Source organism: Dermacentor silvarum, chromosome 1, assembly GCF_013339745.2.
Source record: "Dermacentor silvarum isolate Dsil-2018 chromosome 1, BIME_Dsil_1.4, whole genome shotgun sequence".
Lineage (NCBI taxonomy): Eukaryota > Metazoa > Arthropoda > Arachnida > Ixodida > Ixodidae > Dermacentor > Dermacentor silvarum.
In genome coordinates, this window is record NC_051154.1 from 422,974,642 (window position 1) to 422,998,239 (window position 23,598).

At 47.3% G+C, this 23,598-nt stretch overlaps 1 protein-coding gene across 1 annotated transcript in view; it reads left to right on the forward strand.

The window, feature by feature from the left end:
- Positions 1–23,598, forward strand: part of LOC119437631 (Golgi-associated plant pathogenesis-related protein 1) — a 156,257-nt gene that overhangs the window by 93,030 nt on the left and 39,629 nt on the right. Inside the window, exons 2-3 of the mRNA XM_037704625.2 lie at positions 14,947–15,097; positions 17,720–17,869. Of these exons, the coding sequence (XP_037560553.1) occupies positions 14,948–15,097; positions 17,720–17,869 (300 nt within the window). The 5' untranslated portion in view covers position 14,947. The remainder of the gene's footprint in view (positions 1–14,946; positions 15,098–17,719; positions 17,870–23,598) is intronic.

The window sequence follows — 23,598 nt, forward strand, 5'->3', positions numbered from 1 at the left end:
CCGAAGTGAGCCTTACGCGTTCCGTTATTCTTTTTTCTTTTTCTATTTATAACACATCGATAAGTGTTGCGTGATGTGCGCAATGTTTTCCTGGTAGCTTAAACGGGAGATATCTGCTTGCATATCTACTACGGTGAACGAGGTGCGAAACGCTCACTGAATAAGATTTGCACTCTGTCTCGCCGAAGCACATTTGTGCGCCACGCAGACGGAAATGACTGCTGAATTAGTACTGTGTCCCAACTGCAGCACGACGCTGAACTGGTTGACTGAAGACAAGTTGTAAGTTCTCCCTCAGCCGCCTCCAAGGCGCGAGAGTTGCTGTGCTGCTCTTCCTAGCCGCTGTACCCGCTTGCGCCGCCGCGGATATGCTCGCAGTGCCCTGCCCTCCATATCACCCTTTGTATACAGTAAAGGCGACTTCACTGCAGTACTCGCGAACGGGCTGGACTGCAATCCAGTGCTGCCACCGCTACTAATTTTTTTTTTCAGATTTTCAGTGATTTAGTGATAAAACTTCGGAATCTACTAATTCATCTGCTACTGTTCGAAAATTCACTACATTTTCTCCTACTTCCTATATGAAATGCACAGCTTTCTCAGTAGATGACTGCTAGAGCGCAATCAACGTCTACTGCGCATGAGCTACGAGTGATATGTGCCTTTTTTTAATAACCGTAGTGCAAAACAAACTTCAGGCTTCAGGTGCCAGATGTCATCTGAGGCACTTCCAAAATTGGTTTCAAGGTTGGAAGGCGGTCTTTTTCATAGTTATGGTGTTCGAGATTCCCTGTGCTCCGTGTGGTTTTTCCTATCCCTCACAGCGCCAAGAATTTTGGAGGTCATTGTATTGTGTTACTGCTTCGGAGATGGCACATTGTGGAACTAACAAGAATTAGATCCGTGCCGTCAAAAGCTGCCGTTCAAAATATCTCTCTTGTCAGCATAGAAGACTATACTGATTTCTGCTGATTTTAACAGCGGAGCTGTTTAAGGCCGAAGTTGAACCGTGCCGAGCGTTGATCGGAGGAGAGGAGGTGCAGATAGAGACAGACAGAGAGCGAGATAAATAAGGAAATAAATAAAACAAACTTAACTTTCTTGGCGAGGTGGGATTTAAACCCGGGTATTCACGGTCTAGCAGGCGCAAGTTGGAATCATCTAGCGCAAGACAGGGGTAATTGGAGATCACAGTGAGAGGCCTTCGTCCTGCAGTGGACATAAATATAGACTGATGATGATGATGATGATGATGATGATGATGATGATGATGATTCACGGTTCGAAGGCGAGCGTCATACCCACTACGCTATACACTCACGCTTGCAGAGCTCCGCTGTTTCATCAGATTTCACAAGCGTGGAACTGGCTTAATTTTTTCAAGCTACAATTTACTACTATTTTTTAATGACCCGTGGCAACACTGCTCGAATGTATTCCTTTGATTCCGCCGAGTGTAGGACAGCAGCAGCGCTCCTCGATTATTCCTGAACAATTGCTCGTGAAAAGAGCCCTCCCACCCAGTGCATTCGAGTAGACTCTAAGAGAGCGCCCGAGTGAGATAGCCGATCAGCGCTGACCACATCAATCGAGACGTGACCCAAAGTGGTGGCGCTAGCGTACACCCCCCCCCCCCCCCCCCCCCCCGGTTCCAAGAGGATGCTCGTGAAACTTCATCCAGTGACACTTTCTGGGATGGTGGAAGAGGGTCAAGTGGGAGGAACGTTTAAGTAGAGTGTACTAGAATGGGGGAGTGGGTCCTGCGGACGCCTTGGCAAGCACCGAGGCTGAAGCAAAAAACGTTCACATTGTGGCGGCGCTGCCGTCGCCTTATTCTTAATCTCTGGCCAATAAACGTTGGCACCGGTTGTTTCGGCAGCGCTCATTGGCTGAGGCGAGCTCACGGGCTGCGTAGCTGTCGTCTGCTCGACGCACCGTCGTTGTTGCGTCGTATTCATTCTTTCCGGCACTCTTTTTTCATTTTATTTACAATAGATCGGTGGGGAATAATTTAAGCATTACCGCCACCGAGTATACGTCTGTCAAAGCTCCATGCAGCTGCGGTAGGGTCTCCGACGCGACAAGCGTCCGGCCGGCGCGCGGGGCCGCTCATTCGGGAGAAAGCGACGGTGGCGCCACCAACATTTCAATAAAGAAAGCCTCATCAGGGAGCCTGCGTTGGACCCACTCTCCCAATCTAGTACACTCTAGTTTAAGAATAGCGGGGTGGAACTACGCCTCCGAAATCACCCAGCCCGGGCCGGGATACGATCATAGAGGCCGTGCTCCCTCCCGTATATACACTATACCGTGTGTTTCAGCGATGACTGTAATTATTAAATATATAGGATTAAAGTCGCAATAATACTGCTTGCTTGAGAATATTCACAACAAGAGAGGACAAAACAAAGCTCCCCGCGGGATCATTTAGCACCGTAATTAAGATTCGCTAATGAACTTTTAAGTGCGAAGCACTTTAGGGGCCCGGGCTGTCGGCATCCATCGTGATCACGCTCCGCACATGTGCTCAAAACAAGGTCAAAACAAGTGCAGAATTGATCAAAACCAGTTCAAAATAAACTAACATGATTCAGGATAACTTATAAGACAGGAATAATCAAGCATTAAGCGCATTGATTAGCAGGAATTCGTTAAAATTGGTTCCGAAACGCCAGACTTGTACCAGCGCAGCGCAGAGAGGGCGCCACCACCCCACAAGCGCTCGATTGCTCATCCCTCCAGCGCTACTGCAGCACCGGCGCATCACTGCTTCGCACTTCCCCAGGTTTCACGTTAGTGGAGCTGCATTAGCGCTGAATTTGAGCAGAATTGGAGCTACATTAAGCGCTGGATTTTAGCAGGATTTGAGCAGGATTGGAACTGCATTTGAGCTACATTCTCCAACTGCGCGGAGTTGCCACAAATCCGCAGCCGAAGCCAACGGTTGCGCGCTGCAACCGTTTCGTGCGAGTTTCGCGCAACGCGCTGTTTCGCTTCTCTCTCGTCCGTCTTCTGAGAGACTTCGAGCCTAATTTTTTTTAGTTACCAGCGTTAGGTTGCAATTGGTCATTCGCAGCTAATGGGGAGCACATAACCAATAAATTGGTTTTAGAGCCCCCCGTCTAAAGCACGCTGGCACGAAGAGTTCCTATTCATGTTTAGCGCGAAACCGAAACCAAGCACGTCAGGAGTGCTCGTAACCACGCCTTACGGTTACATCACGTGGTGTCGGGACGGGGCACGTGACATCCCGTGGTGCGCTGGCTCGGACGCCAGGCTTATGTAGTCGATCTCAGCTGGCGCCCCCGCGCTTGGTTTGGGCTTGTCGCAAAAAAAAAAAAATGCAACGAACAGTCGTTGGTGCTGGTCGACAGCGGAATCACGTGGTTATGCATCGAAAGCCTGGTTTTTTTTTTCAGTATTGAGGTGGCGAAATATTCGTGCGTTAAATTAAGCGGGGCATTAACTGCACACTTATTGTAAAATAAAACACATTATTCGTGTGTGTGTGTGTGTGTGTGTGTGTGTGCGTGCGTGCGTGCGTGCGTGCGTGCGTGCGTGCGTGCGTGCGTGTGCGTGTGTGTGTGTGTGTGTGTGTGTGTGTGTGTGTGTGTGTGTGTGTGTGTGTGTGTGTGTGTGTGTGTGTGTGTGTGTGGTGTGTGTGTGTGTGTGTGTGTGTGTGTGTGTGTGTGTGTGTGTGTGTGTGTGTGTGTGTGTGTGTGTGTGTGTGTGTGTGTGTGTGTGTGTGTGTGTGTGTGTGTGTGTGTGTGTGTGTGTGTGTGTGTGTGTGTGTGTGTGTGTGTGTGTGTGTGTGTGTGTGGTGTGTGTGTGTGTGTGTGTGTGTGTGTGGTGTGTGTGGTGTGTGTGTGTGTGTGTGTGTGTGTGTGTGTGTGTGTGTGTGTGTGTGTGTGTGTGTGTGTGTGTGTGTGTGTGTGTGTGTGTGTGTGTGTGTGTGTGTGTGTGTGTGTGTGTGTGTGTGTGTGGTGTGTGTGTGTGTGTGTGTGTGTGTGTGTGTGTGTGTGTGTGTGTGTGTGTGTGTGTGTGTGTGTGTGTGTGTGTGTGTGTGTGTGTGTGTGTGTGTGTGTGTGTGTGTGTGTGTGTGTGTGTGTGGTGTGCGTGTGCGTGTGTGTGTGTGTGTGTGTGTGTGTGTGTGTGTGTGTGTGTGTGTGTGTGTGTGTGTGTGTGTGTGTGTGTGTGTGTGTGTGTGTGTGTGTGTGTGTGTGTGTGTGTGTGTGTGTGTGTGTGTGTGTGTGTGTGTGTGTGTGTGTGTGTGTGTGTGTGTGTGTGGTGTGTGTGTATTCGCGGCTGCTTTCAAGACGAATTCCTCTTACCAAACAGGAGCAACTTTCAGGGTTGAGGACGCGTGACTGCCTTTACCGATGCGGTACACGTGCTTCCCGCTTCGAATCCCTTGCTTCGAATCGGTCGGCGAAGAGTGCGAGCGTGCACGGGATCGACCGGACGAACGCTTATCGGCGAAAAGCTGCTCCACATCGAACCGGCGGAGTTTGTTAATTACGCCCAGGAAGTGTCGCTAATTAGGCGGTGCATGATTCGAACGTTGACGCTGTGCGGGGTCAGTCCCGCGGACCGTTTAACAAAGTTAGCGAGACTGGCGAATACGGAAACCGCGCTCGATATATTGGAGTTTCCTGGTTCGAGGGTCGTTATGAAGCGGTGTATAGAGAGCAAGCTAATGCTTTAGCGTCACCCGCCATTTTTAATCGCCGGCTCGTATATTAACTTGAAATTTATCAAATTTTCACTTCATTCGGAAGCAAAGAAGAAACATCACTATAAAATTACATAGTAAATGGTAATAACTTGGGAACTTGGCTGTATAGAGGGGCTTCAATCTCTTGTATGCATTTTTTTGCCGCTACACTTAGGCACCTTTCGTACGTAACAGATGGCGAAACCGGAAACCAAAAGCATTGAACACTTCTTACCAGTAGGGCTAAAGAAAAAAATACTGATCGTTTTATTTATTTACTTCTTTTGTCAGTGATGCCCCTGCTGCTTCTTGTTTGGCTCTACATATAGAAGCATCATGAGGTTGGAACAGTCAGCTTTGTCTTGCAGGGCCAAGCTCTATTTTTAAATAAATATTTATTTTTACGTCTCTTGTTTTCATGAAAATTGGCGTCGTTCGCAGCTGCCCAAGCGACCAAGTAATCAGCAGAAACTTCCTCAATCTCAAAAAGACGGCGCTCGTAAACAACAAGCGCCGAAACATTTAACGACGTAAACTGAAGATGCGTCAAGTTACCTGCAACCTGAGAACTTCGATTTCAGTTGAGGACTATAATCGTGTGCTTTGACGACGCATCATCTGTGACGTTCGGTGGATATATGGCCTTGCGCTTCCGAGCACGAGATCCCGGGTCCGATTTCCTGCCGCGGCATTCCGATGCGGGCGGAATAAGAGAACGCCCACGTAACGTGCTTTTGGGCGCACGTCAAAGATCCTCACGTGATCAGAATGAATCCATATAGTATAGCTTTCCACTATGCCAGAGGAGCGTTGTCTGGCAAAGAGTGGCAGGAAAACTTGAACATTACGCGGAGCACAGTTTCTCTTACGTCCGCTGCAGTCGTCTGTCTCTCCGCCCCACGTATTTCTTCATTTATCTCAAACGCAGTTCCGTCTAGATAAGTGGAAAAAAACTTGCAAAAACGTTCCAGCTACTAAGTGGATCATCATAAGTGAAACCAGATTAAGAGTGTACAGCGTCCCCAGTGTTGTACGGAACGGTGGCGTTCCAAGGAACGGCGTTCCTAGAACTAGTTCATTGGTGCATTTTTACTGAAATATTGAATCAGCATTGATTAAACGCCTGTGTATTGTTCCTTTGGATGCGGTTTCTTGTGCAAGAAATTTAATTACATTGGTGCATGTGAGTGACTTTCTATTTGCACATCTGAAGCACAGTATCCTGACTGCGTATTTGCAGACCAAAGTGGAAATTGCCATATGTGTTGCACTTGCAATAGACGAGCACCAAAGTTGCAGTTAGACATCTCTGGAGTATGTCCGGGGCTCCCTGAAAATTTTCGTCTAGAAGCGTCTCTTTGGATTTATTTAAGCGAAGCTTTGTAGGCTCGCCAGTGTCGGCGGCGGCGGCGGCGGCGGCGGCGGCGGCGGTGGTGGTGGTGGTGGTGGTGGTGGTGGTGTCATGCTAAAAAGTGGGCCGATCCTGGTGGTAGTGCAGAAGGGGTCCAAGCTCAATGGCACATACCCCTGTGGGCTCGGGGACCTGTAACGCGCCCTTGAACTACCGTTGTCCCACGTGGGACCGAAAGAGACAATATCACCAGCCTTTCCCCTGTCGAGAAAAGGGGGGTAAGCGAAGCTTGTCGTCCGATTCTAGGATGAGGGCTTCCGAAGCCCAGGCGAAACGTCAGTGAAGGGCCGTGGACCCAGAGTTGTGGGAAAGCGATCTTGAGGCCAAACGTCAGCGTAGAGCCGCCGACCCTGAGTTTAGGGCAAACAAAGCGGAAAGCCTGCGACAGCGTCGTCTTGCCACCAAGCTTCGCTTACCCGCATTTTCTCGATAGGGGAAGGGCTCTGAATTTTTATCTTCAGATAATGTGCTGCCGGCGATGTTCAAATTCGTATAATATACGTAGTTCGATGTGAGTTTTAAATTGCTCACTTTATTTCGCCTCAGGATTACTCAACATTAATTTTTAAATATCTAATGTAACGTTAATGTAACGACACGTTCCAATGTTTGAAGGGTAACTGGAACGCGTTCCTTTCGCATTAAAGGAACTTGTAACGGGAACTCGTTTCAAGATTGGGAAGGAACGAGGAACGAGCTTTCGTTCCTGTTTTAGAAGAACGTGTACAACACTGAGCGTCCCCCATAACACAGTGTGCAGTTTCGGGACACAACAACCCACAATTGAACCTAACTTTAATTTGTTAATTTGCCATAAGCTTGCATTCCACGACGACACTGAATGTATACGGCACCCAGAAACTTGTTGGTAAGAAAAAAAAGAAAAAAAAAAGAAGAGCTGTTAATATTCGGACGATTCGTTGTTTCTTTCATAAAATATATAGTAATTTTGAGCCGTGAGATAAACGAAAAAAAAATAACAAGAACGCTACTTTGTCGATAGTTTTATAAGACAGCCGAGCTGTTTTATTGAGCTGGGGTGCTCAGCTGCGGACAAGTTTATGTTGTGTCTAAAGACAACATCAGCAACAAAACCCAAAAGTTATAGTCACAGCCCCGTCCTATTAAGTCTTTCATTCTCCTATCTCCCGGGAGCGACAACGTCCTTGTCAATTGCACAGGGTGAACGCGATGCCGCAAGGTCACACACGCACACGTTATAATACGTCCATTTTGCTTTCATCGTCACTATAAGCGCGGCCGATACACGCAACAATTATGACGTCTATCTCAGCTCGACGATGCATCTAAACTGTGTATAAGTATACACGCAGCCGCGAGCATTACAAATAAAGCGAGAGAGAGAGAGAGAAAGAGAGATGGCGAGCAGGAGAGTATACATCAGACTCTATATAAAACAAGTACGCCAAAACCTAAATAGTTCGTTAGGCACCACGCCTGCCTGGGGCGCAACTAACTCGTTATCGCCGCAAGATAGCTTCGTTGCTCGTTTGTGTGCACGTTACGGAATGGGACATGAACCGCAGCGAAGCAGAGACGGCATGAATAATAGAAGCGAAGAGGTGGCGGCGGCGCGTCGTTGATCAAGGCTTCCCAGGGCGGCCGTCGTATCTTGCGTTCACGCATGAACGGCCGTACACAACCGTGCAAGGGTCGTTGGCGCTGTGCCAGTGTTCCCGTGCGACCGCTCCTGACCGCACGGCTACGTGGGCTCGCGTTCGCGACCCGAAACCGCGAGACTTCGCAGACGCGAAGTTTTGCAAAATGTTCAAGCGCGGATCTGGCGCAACTGGAAAGATGGGTAAAAATATATGTGTACATCGTCTTTTCTTCTTCTTTTTTTTCTTTCTTGCTCGTTTTCTTTCGTTTCTTTGATAAAGTAGCGATGGCCCAACTTGGCGCGCGTGCTCACATTCGAAACTCCGACATTACCCTATACACTAAAGCATTACTTTATTTATTTATTTATTTATTTATTTATTTATTTATTTATTTATTTATTTATTTATTTATTTATTTATTGACAAAAACAATCGCAGCTTTTCTCGTTGTGTGCTTCCGGTTCTTCCTCGTTTTAAACGACTACCACGCTGTGATGCCCTATAAATAACAACCCTTTCTAGTTGTTGCACCGTGCTGCCGGCTAGTAGTGAATCTGCCATCGTTAAAGGCGACGTTAGCGAGAGGTCCAAGAGGGCGAGAAGGAGAAAGAAGGAAATAGAGAGAGATTATTAATATGCACAGAGCTTTGCCGGCGTTTTACCTCCGTAACTTCTTCGAAGGGAATACTGCCAAAGACGGGTCATGAGGGTGGCAAACACTCACACTTAGAGCGCGGACTTCCAACTGACTTTATTAACACCAAGTGACACCCGGCCGTGTACTTAGATTTAGGTGCACGTTAAAGAACTCCAGGTGGTCCAAATCACTCCGGAGTCCCCCACTATACGGTGTGCCTCATAATCAGTTCTTGATTTTGGCACGCCTATAATCTAATAAATTATTTTATTGCGATAGCAATTATATGGACACTTCCACCGGATTTCTGCCGTCGGCGTCGCCGTCGTCGTCGCCGTCGCCGTGAGGTTCCGTATAGATAAAATCTTCGCCGCGCGCCGTATGCCCGAGCGGAAGCGTGCGGGGACGCACGCTGTCACGGAGAGCGAACGCACTCAATCTTCCACGCTCAAGCAAGGAAGCGGGAAGCGAGCGCCGGAGGGAGCGGAGGGGGGGGGGGGGGGGGGGCGGCGCATTTCTACTCTGCCAACAACCGCGCTCGTCGCTCGCTCGCACCGTCTCTTATCTCCACACGGCTCTGACCTTTATGCGCTGTGCATTCGCCGCTCAGTTTCAGATGAAGCGATAGACCGCACGTACCTTCTCCCGCTGCGGCGTATATGCGCTTGCTGCCAGCGTTTTAACAGTCGTTGTCTGCAGTCATTCAGTGTGATCTATTCATGTTTGTTTGTGCGCGCTCACACCACAGTTAGTAATAGTCGGGCCACATTTTCCAACGCACGCTACACATGCAATGCTGCCCGGGTCGGCAGTGCAGCGCTACAGGTGTGTCCCTTCGCACGCGCTGCCCACGGGCAGCGCTTCTCATCAACACCACCGTTTCACACGCGCCTTCTCGTGGTCATCGAGTCTCTCTTCATGTCGGTCTACTTACGCCGCAGCACACCTGCTTACTTAATCAGCTCATGTTTACTACAATTCATATTGCTACCAAAGCCGATCACCTTACTTCGTATGCCATTGCTGTGTTGCTATCGCATTTATTGCTTCGCCCTTAGGGCTAAACTGTGACATTTTTTTATCCATTCTTAAATGGATAACTTGGCTTAAGTGATTCTTGTTTAAAAAACGGTTCATTTGGTGTTCATAAATTCACTTGGAAGTCACTGCTCTGTTTGTTTGTTTCTCTCTCTTTCTCTGTGCGTGTGTGCATGTGCACTTGACCCGCCTTTTGCGCTGTTCCCTTCAAAGATGTTGCCTTACCGACTTGCTAGGATTCAAACCTTAGTAGCAATATTACGTAATTGGATACGTGCTATATTCTGCGTGCGAGAGGGAAGAACAATCCCTAGAAAAAAAAAAAGGGCAGGAAAATTAAAAAGGGAAAGGAAATTTTTTAAAATGGCACAGTTTCACCCGAAAGGCGAAGCATCGATTGCGATAGCAGATTAGTGGCCAACTATACGAACTAAGTGGTGGCGCGGAGTAGAGGTAGAACGCCCGGCTCCTAATCTGAAGGTCGTAAGTACGAATCCTCCTGCAGTCCACAACATATTTTGGCATGGAGTGGCGCCTGACACCGGCAAAAAGAAATCGCCAAATTAGGAAGGCCCACTAAGCTTCATCAAAGTCACTCCCTCACCAGAACAGGAATTGGCCTCCCTGCATGGTTCAGTATTCGGCCACTACCTCCCTCATGACCCCTACAATTTACCCATGACTCTCAGTCCGCAGCAGCGGCTGCGGAGCACCTGACCAAGGCGGCGGTCAAACCTGGGACGCGGCAGGGAATCTCTGGGTCCGGACAGGCCGCCACTGGAAACTGAACCTGGCAACGTTTAACACGCGCACCCTATCAAGTGAGGCTAGCTTAGCAGGCCTATTTGAGGAATTATAAGGCATTGCCTGGGACATTATTGGCCTTAGTGAGGGTAGAAGAACTGGTGAAGCTGATACAGTGCTGACTAACGGCCACGTCCTCTGCTACAGAGGCCTTCCAGATAGGAGAGAATTCGGAGTAGGATTTCTAGTCTATAAGTACATAGCGGGCAACATTGATGAATTCTGCAGCATTAATGAGAGGGTAGCAGTCGTCGTAATAAAGCTGAATAGGAGGTATAGAATGAAGGTAGTACAAGCCTACGCCCCAACCTCCAGTCACGATGATGAAGAAATAGAACAGTTTTATGAAGATGTTGAACTAGCAATGAGAAAGGTGCAAACTCAGTATACTTTAGTCATGGGCGACTTCAATGCAAAAGTGGGGAAAAAGCAGGATGGTGAGCAAGCAATTGGCAACTACGGCATCGATTCTAGGAACACTAGAGGAGAGATGTTGGTAGAATTCGCGGAAACGAGTAGGCTCCGAATAATGAATACCTTCTTCAGGAAGCGCTTGCAACAGGAAGTGGACCTGGAAAAGCCCTAATGGAGAAACAAGGAATGAAATAGATTTCATACTCTCTGCCGATCCCAGCATAGTGCAGGATGCAGAAGTGTTAGCTAGGGTAAAGTGCAGTGATCATAGGTTAGTGAGGTCTAGGATTTCTCTCAATTTGAAGAGAGAAAGAATAAAGTTAGTCATGAAGAAACAGGCCAACCTAGACGCAGTAAGGGTAAAAGCAGACCAATTCAGGCTGGTGCTCGCAAACAAATATGCAGCTTTAGAACAGGAAGATGAAGATAACATAGAGGTAATGAATGAAACCGTAATTAGGCTGATTTCAGAAGCAGCGATTGAAGTTGGAGGTAAGGAACCAAGGCAACCATTAGGTAAGCTCTCCCAAGTAAGAAAGGACCTAATAAAGAAACGACAAAACATGAAAGTGGCAAACTTGAGAGGTCAGATAGAATTCGCTGAACTGTCAAAACTGATCAACAAGAAGAAAGTAAGTGATATTCGAAATTATAACGTGGCAAATATTGAGGAAGCTGTAAAATATGGACACAGCATGAAATCAGTGAGAAGAAAACTTGGCATCGGATAAGACAAGATGTATGTACTGAAAGATAAGCAGGGTATTATCATCAGCAATTTCGATGACATAGTAAAAGCAGCGGAAAAATTCTATACTGACCTGTTGTACAGTGCCCAGGGCAGCCAAGCTACTTTCATTCGAAGTAGTTATGAACAGGATACAGAGGCTCCTTCTATAACTAGCGATGAAGTTAGAAGGGCCTTGCAAGACCTGACCACGGGAAAAGCTACTGGAGAAGATGGAATGACAGTTGATTTAATCAAAGATGGAGTAGATGTCATGCTTGAAAAGTTTGCGGCCCTTTATACGTAATGCCTCACGACCTCCAGTGTACCAGAGAGCTAGAAGAACGCCAACATTGTACTAATCCGTGCAATACCAGATACCTATAGCTAACAGGCGACTTGTTGTCACAGTGCCTTGACAAAGCGGCTGCATATCCATCTCGTACCTTGTTATTTCTTCACTGTTGTATACGCCCTGCAATCCAGTAAAATGTGTGCAACTGTACCACAGTACTGCAGTTGTAGGTTAGTGGAGAATGGCGCATCTATTCCGAGGTTACTTCTTTTCGGTATTCTGCCTTTCGGGTCAGTCGATGCGAAGGCTGCGGCTCTCCGTCCGCCGGTGTCAATGGCGTATGCGTATTTTGTATTTCTTGGCAGCATGCGTGCGGCGGCTGCATTTGGATAACTTGTTTATGCATTGGATACACAAGTTAATGAAAGGACGCTTTAGACATATGAAGAAAACGTTCTTCGCGTGATGCTCTCACACGTCCAATGTAATTTTGAAACGCGATATCGCTTACAGTCTTCACTGTGCGAGTGCACATTAAGTTAATAGATTAAGGAAGATTTCACAGGCTAATATTTAGCAGACTTCGCACCTTCGCGCTCGCCGTCTTTGTATATGGCCCGTGCAAATCGCTTATCCGTTGCCAAGACATTGGTACGGTGCGCTCACCACCACGGTCCTCTGGCGTCATCATACTGTTATGAACATCGGCAGTGACATGAAAGGGGAATGCAAACAATTTGCGCTTCCGATTTATTTATTTATTTATTTATTTATTTATTTATTTATTTATTTATTTATTTATTTATTTATTTATTTATTTATTTATTTATTTATTGAAAATGCTCGCAACCTTCGTCGCCGGGTATTTCGCAACATTTGATGACGAACAGAGGGAAATGAGATGACGCCGCGTACCTGCACCATTTTCCCAGGCCTTTCAGGCCGCTCAGCCTGAAATATCGGTGTAGTGGCGTGTTGGGGTGGGCGAGCGTAATGTGAAATTTAGTTCTTACAGCGACAACTGCTGTGGCCTCACTCCCCTATAGAGTCGTTTTCGACGTCCGCCGGTGCCACCGGTGTCTGTCGCTGGAATGTGCCAGAGTGATTTGCCGGAATGTTAGTTAAAAAATTAAGCCGCAGTGCCCCGCGAGAACTCAAACGCCGGACTTGCATATCGCCAGTCGAAAATTCGACCGCTCATGCAGCCACTCCGCCGATGCTACAGCAACGAATACTGCGCGCCTTGACAATACTGTGCCTGGACTCTCGAGCGATTGTTAGAATGATTGGCTGACGCCACGCTCTACAGCTTATCTCTAAACCAGCGTGGATATGAAAGAATGGAAACGGTGCCAAAGGCAAGAAGAGAAAGGCGGGACAGGAAGGAGGACGAAGCCCCGTGTCTCCTCTGTTTCTCCACCACCGCAGGGAGCGCCAGATGCAAAAAGAGCATCACTGACTAAACTATTGTTCTTTTAGAAAGGAGGTTGCTCGCGCTCATCTGCGAATGCTTACTTCAACCGTTAGCGCACGAAACTGTGCGAGTCTTACTGCGCACACTATTTCGTCCAGCTGTCGCGTCATCACAGCTTCGTACACGCGAAATTCGATTTCTTTTTTTTTTCTATGACTCTATGTTGCTCCGAAATTCCGTGCCGTCAGGGAGACAATACAAGGCGTACTTACACGCCGCTTAAATCCAGGCGCAGTAGCGAAAGTAGCAGAACGAATGACAACTGCGTACATAGATAAACGATCGACTCCGGGCCAAGCGCGGCACACGCCTATAGAACACTTCGGCAGTGTTGAATATAACGCACGCTCATGACACGACACACAAGGCCGCAATCGCATACCAGACCTGAGTGGTATTCCCGAAGCATGTAGTATATAGGAGAGCCTTTTCTTCGGGCGACGCGCAGAAAAAACGCAGACGCACTCTATAGGATGGCCTTCGAGGAGAATGTTAATGACGTGCGTCACAAGCGCCCTATAGCCACCGCCACGTTATCGAGACAGCTGCAGAAGCACCTCCGAAGGCCGAGATTTTCCTCATTGGGCGTGCATATATCTCCGCACGTCGACTGCTTGAGCTTGCGAGCTGGGCTCTTTCCTTAGAACGCGTCAGGAGGCGAGCTGAGCCAAAGTGAACTGGAATCGCCGCGGCATTCGAACATCATATATTTGCAGGATGTGCCGGAGTGGACAAAAATTATGGCCGCATGCCGGTTTTTCTTCCCTGTTTTGGTGAACTAAAGTATGCCGGAAATGTGTATGCGATTTTGTGCGGATTTCTTTTAGCTTCGCCAACGCGTGCTGCGTTTGAAGTCTACGAGTCGATTCTGGTTCGCTATGTATATGACTGACAGTGGTGTTTTACAGCAGAACCTCTCTCGTATATGTTCGTTGCTGACGCAATTTCTGCAGGTTATAACACCGCTGGTGCCATCTTCCATTGATGCTAACAACGATTTTTCTGGTTATTACATTTTGTTCCCGAAGTCCAGTAAAAAGAAGAGAAAAGAAAGTAAACTTATCATGTACTGCAGCTTTGTTCATACCGTGAACAGTAATCACGGTTCACTGACCCACAACGTCACCTTATCTAATCGCATCACTGTAAAAAGATAATATAGAAGAAGAGGGGAGGAGGTGACTTAGGCAGGATTACGCAAAAATCTAAACCAAACGCAAACAGAAATTGCGGAACCATCTCTTTTTCTATTTGTCTCTATTAAGCAATCTGCTTCTATCTAGTCGCATAACATAATTAAATATAGTGAAACGTCATACATAAAAAAATGCGCAATGTTTTATTGCATGCCATTTACTGACTCAACCAACAAACACTGCGTCGGTACTACTTCCGCTGAATAATAATTTAAAAAAAAAACGTCCGAAAGTAAGAGAATTGCACAACTATACTTGTAAGAGGAATACTCCGGTCTCTCCATCGTCGAACGACAAAACTTCTGTCACGAATCATCGGCCACCATGGTGCCTCATGCGCGTGAGTTGTTTGCTTATTATAAATGACTGAATACAGATAGAAGCATACAAAGCAGGTGCTCAAAGCAACGTCTGTAATATGAACAGATCTCCTTTGACGCTGCCAACAACTTGAGTTGCGCTACATTTCGAGCGCTGCCGCGACAACTATAGACCTCGTTTCCTTATAAACGGGCAACACCCTATAATTTTGAAAACGCTGTCTGATAAAATCTTGCCTCCCCTTCAGTTTGATGACTCACTCTCTCCTTCATTTGTTTTCACCTTTTCGCCAGCATGGAGTACTTCATGGAAAAGCTGCGAATGTCCCGTTCTACCAAGGATGATGAGACCCCTCCCCCGTCGCCTTACGCGGACCAGGAGCGAAGGCCGTCGAGGCTCCTGGGCTGCCAGCTTCACTACCCGTCCCCAACCTTCATCGACAGGGTGAGAACACTGGACACGATCGCACACACGACGCCGTGGGACTGTCCGCGAGGGGCAAGCACGAAAGAGACCCTTTTTATCATTGTAAAGCTAGCTTTCCCGCGAGGCAGTTCGCTCTACTAATGGTGGCGCAGTAAACGTTTTGCGAACAGCATGTACAGTTTGCTTGTATTATGACATGGACATGACATGGCGAGAGAGGGAAGGTAGGGATATTCCTACCTTTCCTCTCTCGCTCTCTCTCTCTCTTCCATGTCATCCTCTGGATAACCTCGAGGTTAACCAGAGGATGGCATGGAAAATGTATACGTGGCTGTCGTGATGAAGCCATGCGCAAGAGACAACAAGCCCAAGCATGTGCAGCTAGCAGCTAGCACTTATACGCGTATATATACCGTGTGTTTTTTTAAAGATCGCCTGTAGCAGCTAGCATAATTCTTATCGTTGAGCTGGGTTATGCGAAGACGCGGATATTAGTAGCACGAGAAATGGAAACACATATTCAATTAAATAACAAAAAATCACTAATTAACTTCCTAGTTAATTACTTTACGACACATATTGCAATTTACGAATTGTAGCCGGTGAGCTTGTCAGGCATACCCACTTGGAATGAATTTCCACAATGACACCAGTTTGGAAATATGCGCCATCAAACTCGCCGTAAAAATGCACTGTTGTTCCACTTACATTTTTACCAAAATGCTGTTTTAAACATTGAAGCACAAAAGTAACTGGAACGCCCATATGTATTTCGTCCGACACTTTGGGAAATAATATCTCGAAACTGGTGTCATCCTGGAAATTAATTTGAAGTGGATGCGTTTTGCAAACTCACCGGCTACAATTCCTAAATTGCAGTATGTGTCGTAAAGTAATTAACTAAGAAGATCATAAGTCAATTTTTGTTAATTAGTTGAATATGTGTTTCGATTTCCCATGCTTGTCCGCTCTTCGAATAACCCAGCTCAACGTTAAGAATTATGCCACCTGCCACAGGCGCTTTTTAAATATTCCGTCAAGCTTAATTTTGAACACCGGGTATGTATGTATATATATATATATATATATATATATATATATATATATATATATATATATATATATACACGCGCGAATCTATGGTTCGGAGTCCGCTTGAGAAACCACGGGTATTTTTTTCGTCCCTGACATCAATTTAGTTATAACCAAGGACTAACTTTTTGATCGCTGTTATAATTGTCCGGATGTTAGACAGGCAGTTGTATAGAACCGTAAGAGATGTAAGAATCAGATGTTTCTAGCATGCCTTCATTTATTTTCCGACGCAGGGAAAAATATGAGAAATATACCATGCGATCACGCGCCCACACTCACAGGACAGCAGCGCCATTTTTCCATCGTCTACACGTTTTACGAAATTCTTCCGATATAACGTAAGCGGAAAGGCTATGTGATCGATGGGAGAGGATATTGCAGAGCCGAACTATAGAAAATTATCGAAATAACTGCTTATAGAAAGCAGAACTGGTTGCTCCGCGCACAAGCATCCGTTTCGAGTAATTCAGGCGTGCAAAAGGTAAGCAGTGGCTGGCCGGCCGACGTTCAGTCGTCCGGCGTAGATTCGCTTTCTTCGTTGATTCATAGAAGGCCGGAAGTAATTGGGACAGTGGCTGGTGCAACAGATGCGCCGTCCTGCGCCAGATTGCGCTAGAGCGAACGCGGTTGCGCTGACATCGACGCCGCGTCTGTCGCTAATCCGGGCAAACTCGGCATCGTCGCCTGATCGATGCAGACGCGACAAGCTCCGACGCGATGACGAAAGAGCGTCTCGCAGATTGGTTCTGCTCGCGAGGAGAGCAGACCCAATTTGCGGAGCCCTTAGCGATTGTGAAAAGTGCCGTCATCCCTATATAGATGCCACCCTGGCGGGATCAAATTAAAGCCCTATAGATATATTATTTTCCCTTCTATAGTTTTGAGATGGTGCATAAGCCACGCTAATAAAATTAAGGGTAGATTTATATCAAATACATCGTGTAATAAGACAATGGGATCACAGGAAGTTGATTGTTTGAAGTATTCAACAGGTGGGCGAACAAGGAAAGCCCATGATCCAACGTTTTGGACTAGGGACATATGTCCTCATCAGAATCCTGGCCAAAACCCGTGTCGCAACGATGGCTTCAGGCTGAGGCCTTTTTTCGTGCGTCCAGTGTTCGACAACGTATAATAGTTTAACGTCCCGCAGTTGCACTGTGGGTTGTGAGAGGCGCCCTGGGAGAGGGTTTCCGGTTAATTTTGACCACCTTGGTTAACATGCCCCGAAATCTCATTTAACACAAGAGTTCACTTTTTTTTTTTTTAATCACGCCGCAGTCGGAATTAAATCCCGTGACCTCGGGCTTGGCAGGGGAAGCAACTGCGTGGGAACGGAAATGGGCACTGTAGGTGCGTCATGCCTTTGTATCATGAACTGATTTTCATGTCCTCTTGTATAGCAAACGCGTCAAGCATGGACGAAGATTGTGTGATCGCGTCACTTCCTCCAAGTACCCTCGCGTGATCTATATAGAAGCGCTGTTGATACCAGTGGAAGTGTGTGGCCCAGTGTGCTTCTGACGCACGATATATCCCGCGCAGGTACTTTTGGGCCGGTCGCTCAAGGTGCGGCGCACGGAAGGTGAAGGTGTGGCCGAGTTCAGCAACAGCGAGTTTGTTCAAGAGTGCCTACGCACGCACAACGAACTCAGGCTCCGGCACGAGGTGCCTCCGCTGCGGCTCTGCTCCAAGGTATGCATTCGCGCTGCACATGCATGCGTCGCTTTATCAAGAGTTCAACGGGAACACATGAAGAAGCCACGGTTACCCTCTTCCACATCATCATCGTCATCATCATCATCATCATCATCATCATCTCTTATACCCACTGCAGGTGGACGAAGCGATGTCCAACTTACGTCAGCTGACACTACACTATGCCCTGCAAACGTATACTAATATCATCATGCCACCTATAGTTCTCTGCCATCCCACTTGGCACCCATTCTGTAACTAATAAACCATCGATTATCTGCTTTTGTTATTACACGACCTGTCCAGCCCCATTTCTTCCTTCTGGAATGTGGGCTACCCACGTTCGCTCTGTAATCAACACGGCTGCAGTTTTCTGTATCTTGACGTACTATCGACCGAAAACGTTTACGGACCACGGGATCTCAGAAAACGCTAAATATCCGAGCACCCTTTAAATGTATCCAGTAAAACCGTACATATCAATGTTGTTCGCATATACCTGTAGAGGCTGCAAATGGGTAATACCAGGCTGCGTTTTGAGGCTGCGGAGATATTCAGCTTTTTGTCAGATCCCTTGGTCCGTGAAATTTTTTTGGTCGATAGTACATGTATACGCTTAATATATTTATTTCTATCGCTTGTTGCGCGGTATACTTAGCTTCTTCTCAAGCTTCTGTGTTAACTTCCAAGTTATTGCTCTATATGTTAGTATCGGCAGAATGTGATGGTTGTACATTTTATGTAATGATTTATTGTGATTTTTATAATGAGGTACAATGATTGCACACTATTGTAATCTAAATACCGCACCGTGTTTGTGCTCTGAGCCATGACGTTCCAAAAGTGGACCGATAGCCTACATGCTACGACATGAGGACCAAGCGAGCAACGGTGTTTATCGCGTCCGTGCTTTTGTCGTGCTGTGGTTGGCAAAGCAAGCGTCGGCCCACATACATGCGTGACCTGCCGGTTCCAGGCACGCATGTCTTGTGTTATCCAAGTGTTGACTTTAAAAAATAATAACAATGAGTAGTTTATTTTTATACAGGATATATATATACCCGCCGTGGTTGCTTAGTGGCTATGGTGTTGGACTGCGAAGCACGAGGTCGCGGGATCGAATCGCGGCCACGGCAGCCACATTTCGGCGGGGGTGAAATGCGAAAACACGTCCGTGTACTTAGATTTAGATGCACGTTAAAGAACCCCAGGTGGTCCAAATTACTCCCCCCCCCCCCCCCCCACTACGGCGTGCCTCACAATCCGACCCTAGTTTTGGCACGTAAAACCCCATAAGTTTTATACAGAATAGGAGAACGCAGACGGTGGCACTGGTGAGCCTATTTGGCACGCCTCGGCGCATTTCGAGCGTATCGAGTTCAAGGATGACCGGGTACTCATTTGTGCGAATCGAAATATCGAATCCGTGGCAGGCAATAAGCGCAAGAAGGACCATAAGCCTCACCAAAGAACAAGGAAACATGCGTAAAAGTTCAACACGGCTATTTGCGTTTCTTCACTCCGGCGTCTTGCGTTATTTCTGCACTGATTGCCGGCCATGTATTCAAAGAGCACGATAGGTCCAATAGTCACCAGCAGTGACGTCAGTTACGCGTTACGGATGTGTGACAGGAAGTATAGCAGGTGTCCTGAGCATAAACGTAGTTATGGCAAATCAGTTTAGCGTAAAACCGCAAGATGGAGCAAGATTCGTGGAAGGGAAATATTGTTATCCACTCGTCAGTAGCAAAAGAACCCAGCGTGGTTTTCTGAGAAATAAAGCTTCGGAGTCAAGTTTTCTTTCTAGCTACGGCCTACAGTCGTCTAAATTTCTTTCTTCCTTTTTTTCATAAAACACATTTCCTCCGTTAAAGCGCAGGTATATTAGAAAGCAAGCATGGTACCCTCTTGCGTTGCTTCTCACCTGTTTTCCACCTCAAAGTTTATTGATTAAAGGAGAATGCAACTGCAGCGACATGTCTACCTGTGCTACCATATGGCGAGCTATCGAGTTCTCCTTCCGATGCAATCACTCAGAGCAGCTCGACTGCGCCTACTGCTGACGTTTACCGAAGCCACTATAGCAATCTCCGGTAGGTAATAGAAGTGGGCGGACTGCTTCCGGTGCGGTATTTCAGATAGCAGCCGTGCCAGCAGGCGATCATGCGCGAAACGTCGGGGGAAAAAATATGTGACCATAGAGTGCGCTGTGTGTGAAGTCTGAAGGCCCTGCTACCGACCAAAGAACCAAAATGAGTGGTTCGTACACCCATGTTGGTTCGAACACCCATGTTGGTTCGAAGCAGTGAGGCGACGCGACAACAGATGTTCTCGACCGTTTATTATTATGCATGAAAATAAGTAAGTCGCATTGCAACGCAGTCCAAATGATGTATGTCCTCGAATACTCACAGAAAGCACAAACTTCAGTTCAGGCAGTATGCCGTTATGCTTGGGCCCCTGGATTTTGCACAAAACGAAGTTCGTTGGCATAATAGCAGCAACAAGAATGAATTGACGCTGAAGGAACAGAGCGTATGTGGAACTGCATCAGAGAACCGGTGCAGAATTCGAACAATGAAGTCCCGAGAAAATTACTGCTGCAACAATGGCCGTAACCTTTGATGTTCCGGATCACATCGGTCCACAATACTGAACGGTCTTTCGAACGGTCAAAGCAGCAGTGCTGACAGCCTGTCACCTTTCGGAGGCCATGCCTTAAACTACACACGCAAAGTAACTGCCAAGACATGCAGCAATAAGTTATGTGGGTGTTCCAAAAACGAATCTGTTCGCAGCGGTTTAAAAATAGCGTCATTAACACCATATTCTCGCACTCAAATTCGTCATTTCGTCGTGTTCTTCAAACACACAAAAACCAGCCTGGGAGATTCCAGCTTGTTTGAAGACCTATAGATATCCTTAAGATGAATTTTTTTTTTTCATTCACTTGCGGAAGCCTATAGACTTCCACAAGTAAATGAAAGTGAAGCCTATAAAGTGAAGCCGCTCCCGTCGTCTGCGGTAGTCATAATTTAGTCCGCTGAACTCATAAGTGTCTGGCTACCGGTGTTGCGTCTGTTAGGATGTTTAGCGATATTATTAGAGAGTTGTAGGTTAGGGGACGCAAGCCGCCTCCAACCATTGGGAGACGTAATTCCTTTGTGAGCCCTGCGCGCTCTTTTGTGCTCGCTTTGGGTTCGTTTTGTACACCCGGTGGCGTGCGTCCCCCAACACTTGAGTGCGGCTTGCGTCCCTAACCTAACTCTCTATTAGAGAGCTTTACATTAGGGGGACGCAAGTGATGGGGCCGCCTAGCACTTGGGGCCACGGTACTGCGCATGCGTAGACACCTCTGCGCATGCGCAGTACCGTGGTCCCAAGCGTTAGGGGGCGCTTGCGTCCCCCTAATCTAAAGCTCTCTAATATTCCACAAGTTTGTGCGTGCATGCGTGCGTGCGCGCGTGCTGAGGTCTCCAGCTCTAATGAACGTGAACATTACCCCTGGCGGGTCGCTAAACTGAAAGGAAGGACAAGGATGTCTGCACTCACTGTGTACCGCTTTCAGTCGTATACGTGTCTGTTTTTCTCGTTTAGTTGTTGTATCATGAGTCAGGCAGCTTAAATCTAAAATATATTGCGGCAAACGCTTGACTTGTTGTGAAGGTCTAAAAAAAAGCTTTATTTGTCGAAAAAAAAAGACATATTCACCATATATCGCGCGGAAACATAGAGTGTTAAATAGGAACTGCCCCCCATATGTTCATGTAGGATTATTGGATATATTCCTACATGAACATATGGGGGGAACATGAACATATGTTCATGTAGGATTATTGGATATATGGGAAGGAAGAAGAAGACGAGTTCTTGATCAGCTGCTGTTCCTGCTTCGCTCTGGTTTTTCATTTAACTTTGTGCGTACCGACGCCTCCGTGGCGGGTACAGTATCGATAGCAATGACGGACGTTCCGCCCCCTCTGCCGCCACGGCTGGGGGCTGGCCTCCAAGCTGAACGTCGGTCTGCTGCGTCCGACCATCTGCACATGACTCTGCCAGGGTCATCGAGCGGCTCTGACGTGGACGACATGGAATCCGACGGTGGATATACAGTGGCCACAAAGCGCCGGTTGAAGAGGAAACTTCCCAGGACTTCAAGCGTGAGTGAGCTCAACTACAATAAGCCGCCCTCACAGCAAACGTATACAATCGCCTACATCCCCATCGCTGCTACTGGCAACCTCAATTCCCTCAATAGGCAAACTCTCACTGCCTATCTCGAGAAGCTGGCTCCAGGGCAAATCAGAGAGGTCCGTATTAATAGCAGAAAAAACATCCTTACTGTTGATGTCTCTACACGAAGCATCCTTGACACTTTAAAGGCTGTAACTCAGCTGGGAAATATCCTTGTCCGCTCATTCATCGTACAGGGAGGCAGTACCACGGCTGGTGTGATCTACGATGTGGATACAGATATTGATAATGGCGATCTCCCAACGCTAATATCCTCAACTGTCCATATCACAGACATACACCGTTTTGGACGGTCGAGGTGCATAAAGCTCATTTTTGAGGGAGACAACTTACCATCACATGTGAAAGTGGGATATGTGAGACATCCTGTCCGTCCATACGTCCCAAGGCCATTACAGTGCCGTAAATGTCAGAAAATCGGGCACGTAAGTGCTGTGTGCGCAAACAGGATGACATGTCCCCGCTGTGGTGGTGATCATGATGAGTCGACGTGTAATGGCTCTGACTTGAAATGCACTAACTGCGATGGGCCGCACAAGGCAACGTCGAAGGAGTGTCCAAAATTAAAGACTGAAATGTCCGTGCTAAGGAAAATGGTGCGAGATCGCTCTACACACAGAGAAGCGGCTACCAAGATACACCGCCACCAGAGGCGCTCCCGTAATCGCAGGAGGAGATCAGCATCGACAACAGGACAACCGGTGCCTCATGAAAAGTCGACGCGCGCTCCTGTTATTCCTCAATCGTCAGGACCTGTAGCCACGTCTACTCTTCTGAACACTAAGGACACTACTATATGGCCTGCCCTGCCGTCTCGGAGTGCAGAAGTGCAGCCGGAACGCCAGCATGAACGCGAAGCTTCGTCGTCGGATGGTCAAATCAAGGCAATGCTTACACAATTGGTTCGTTCCTTGCGAATGCTGCTTATGGGAGTTAAGACGCCCGTTGCCAATGCGGCGGTGCAAATTCTCGACGCACTCGAACCGGTGCTTGCTGCTATATAAAGGATAGCAAGAACCATGGCATCATCAACTTCAATGCTGTCACTGCAGGAAAGGATCAGCCATTCCGTGATATTTCAATGGAACGCACGAGGTCTACGAGGTCGCCTCGGAGATTTTAAACAGAGACTGCTCAAGTATCGATTTCCAGTTATTGTGATATGCGAGCCGAATATGACTTCGAAATTTAGACTGTCTGGTTACGAACAATTCGCGTCTGAGACAAGTGGAAATCCTAGCAAAGTCTTACTATGCGTGCGATGTGACCTCACGTACTCGCTAAACCAAATTCCGGTGCACAACAGCAACGAGTACGTTTCTATAACACTGAAGCTTAAGCGCCGCACAATCTCGGTCATCGGTGGCTATATTTCTCCCAGGGGAAGATTTGACGCTGAACACCTGAAACTTGTTCTTGACTCCAGCCAAGGACCTCATGTTATCGTAGGTGACTTCAACGCACACCACCAT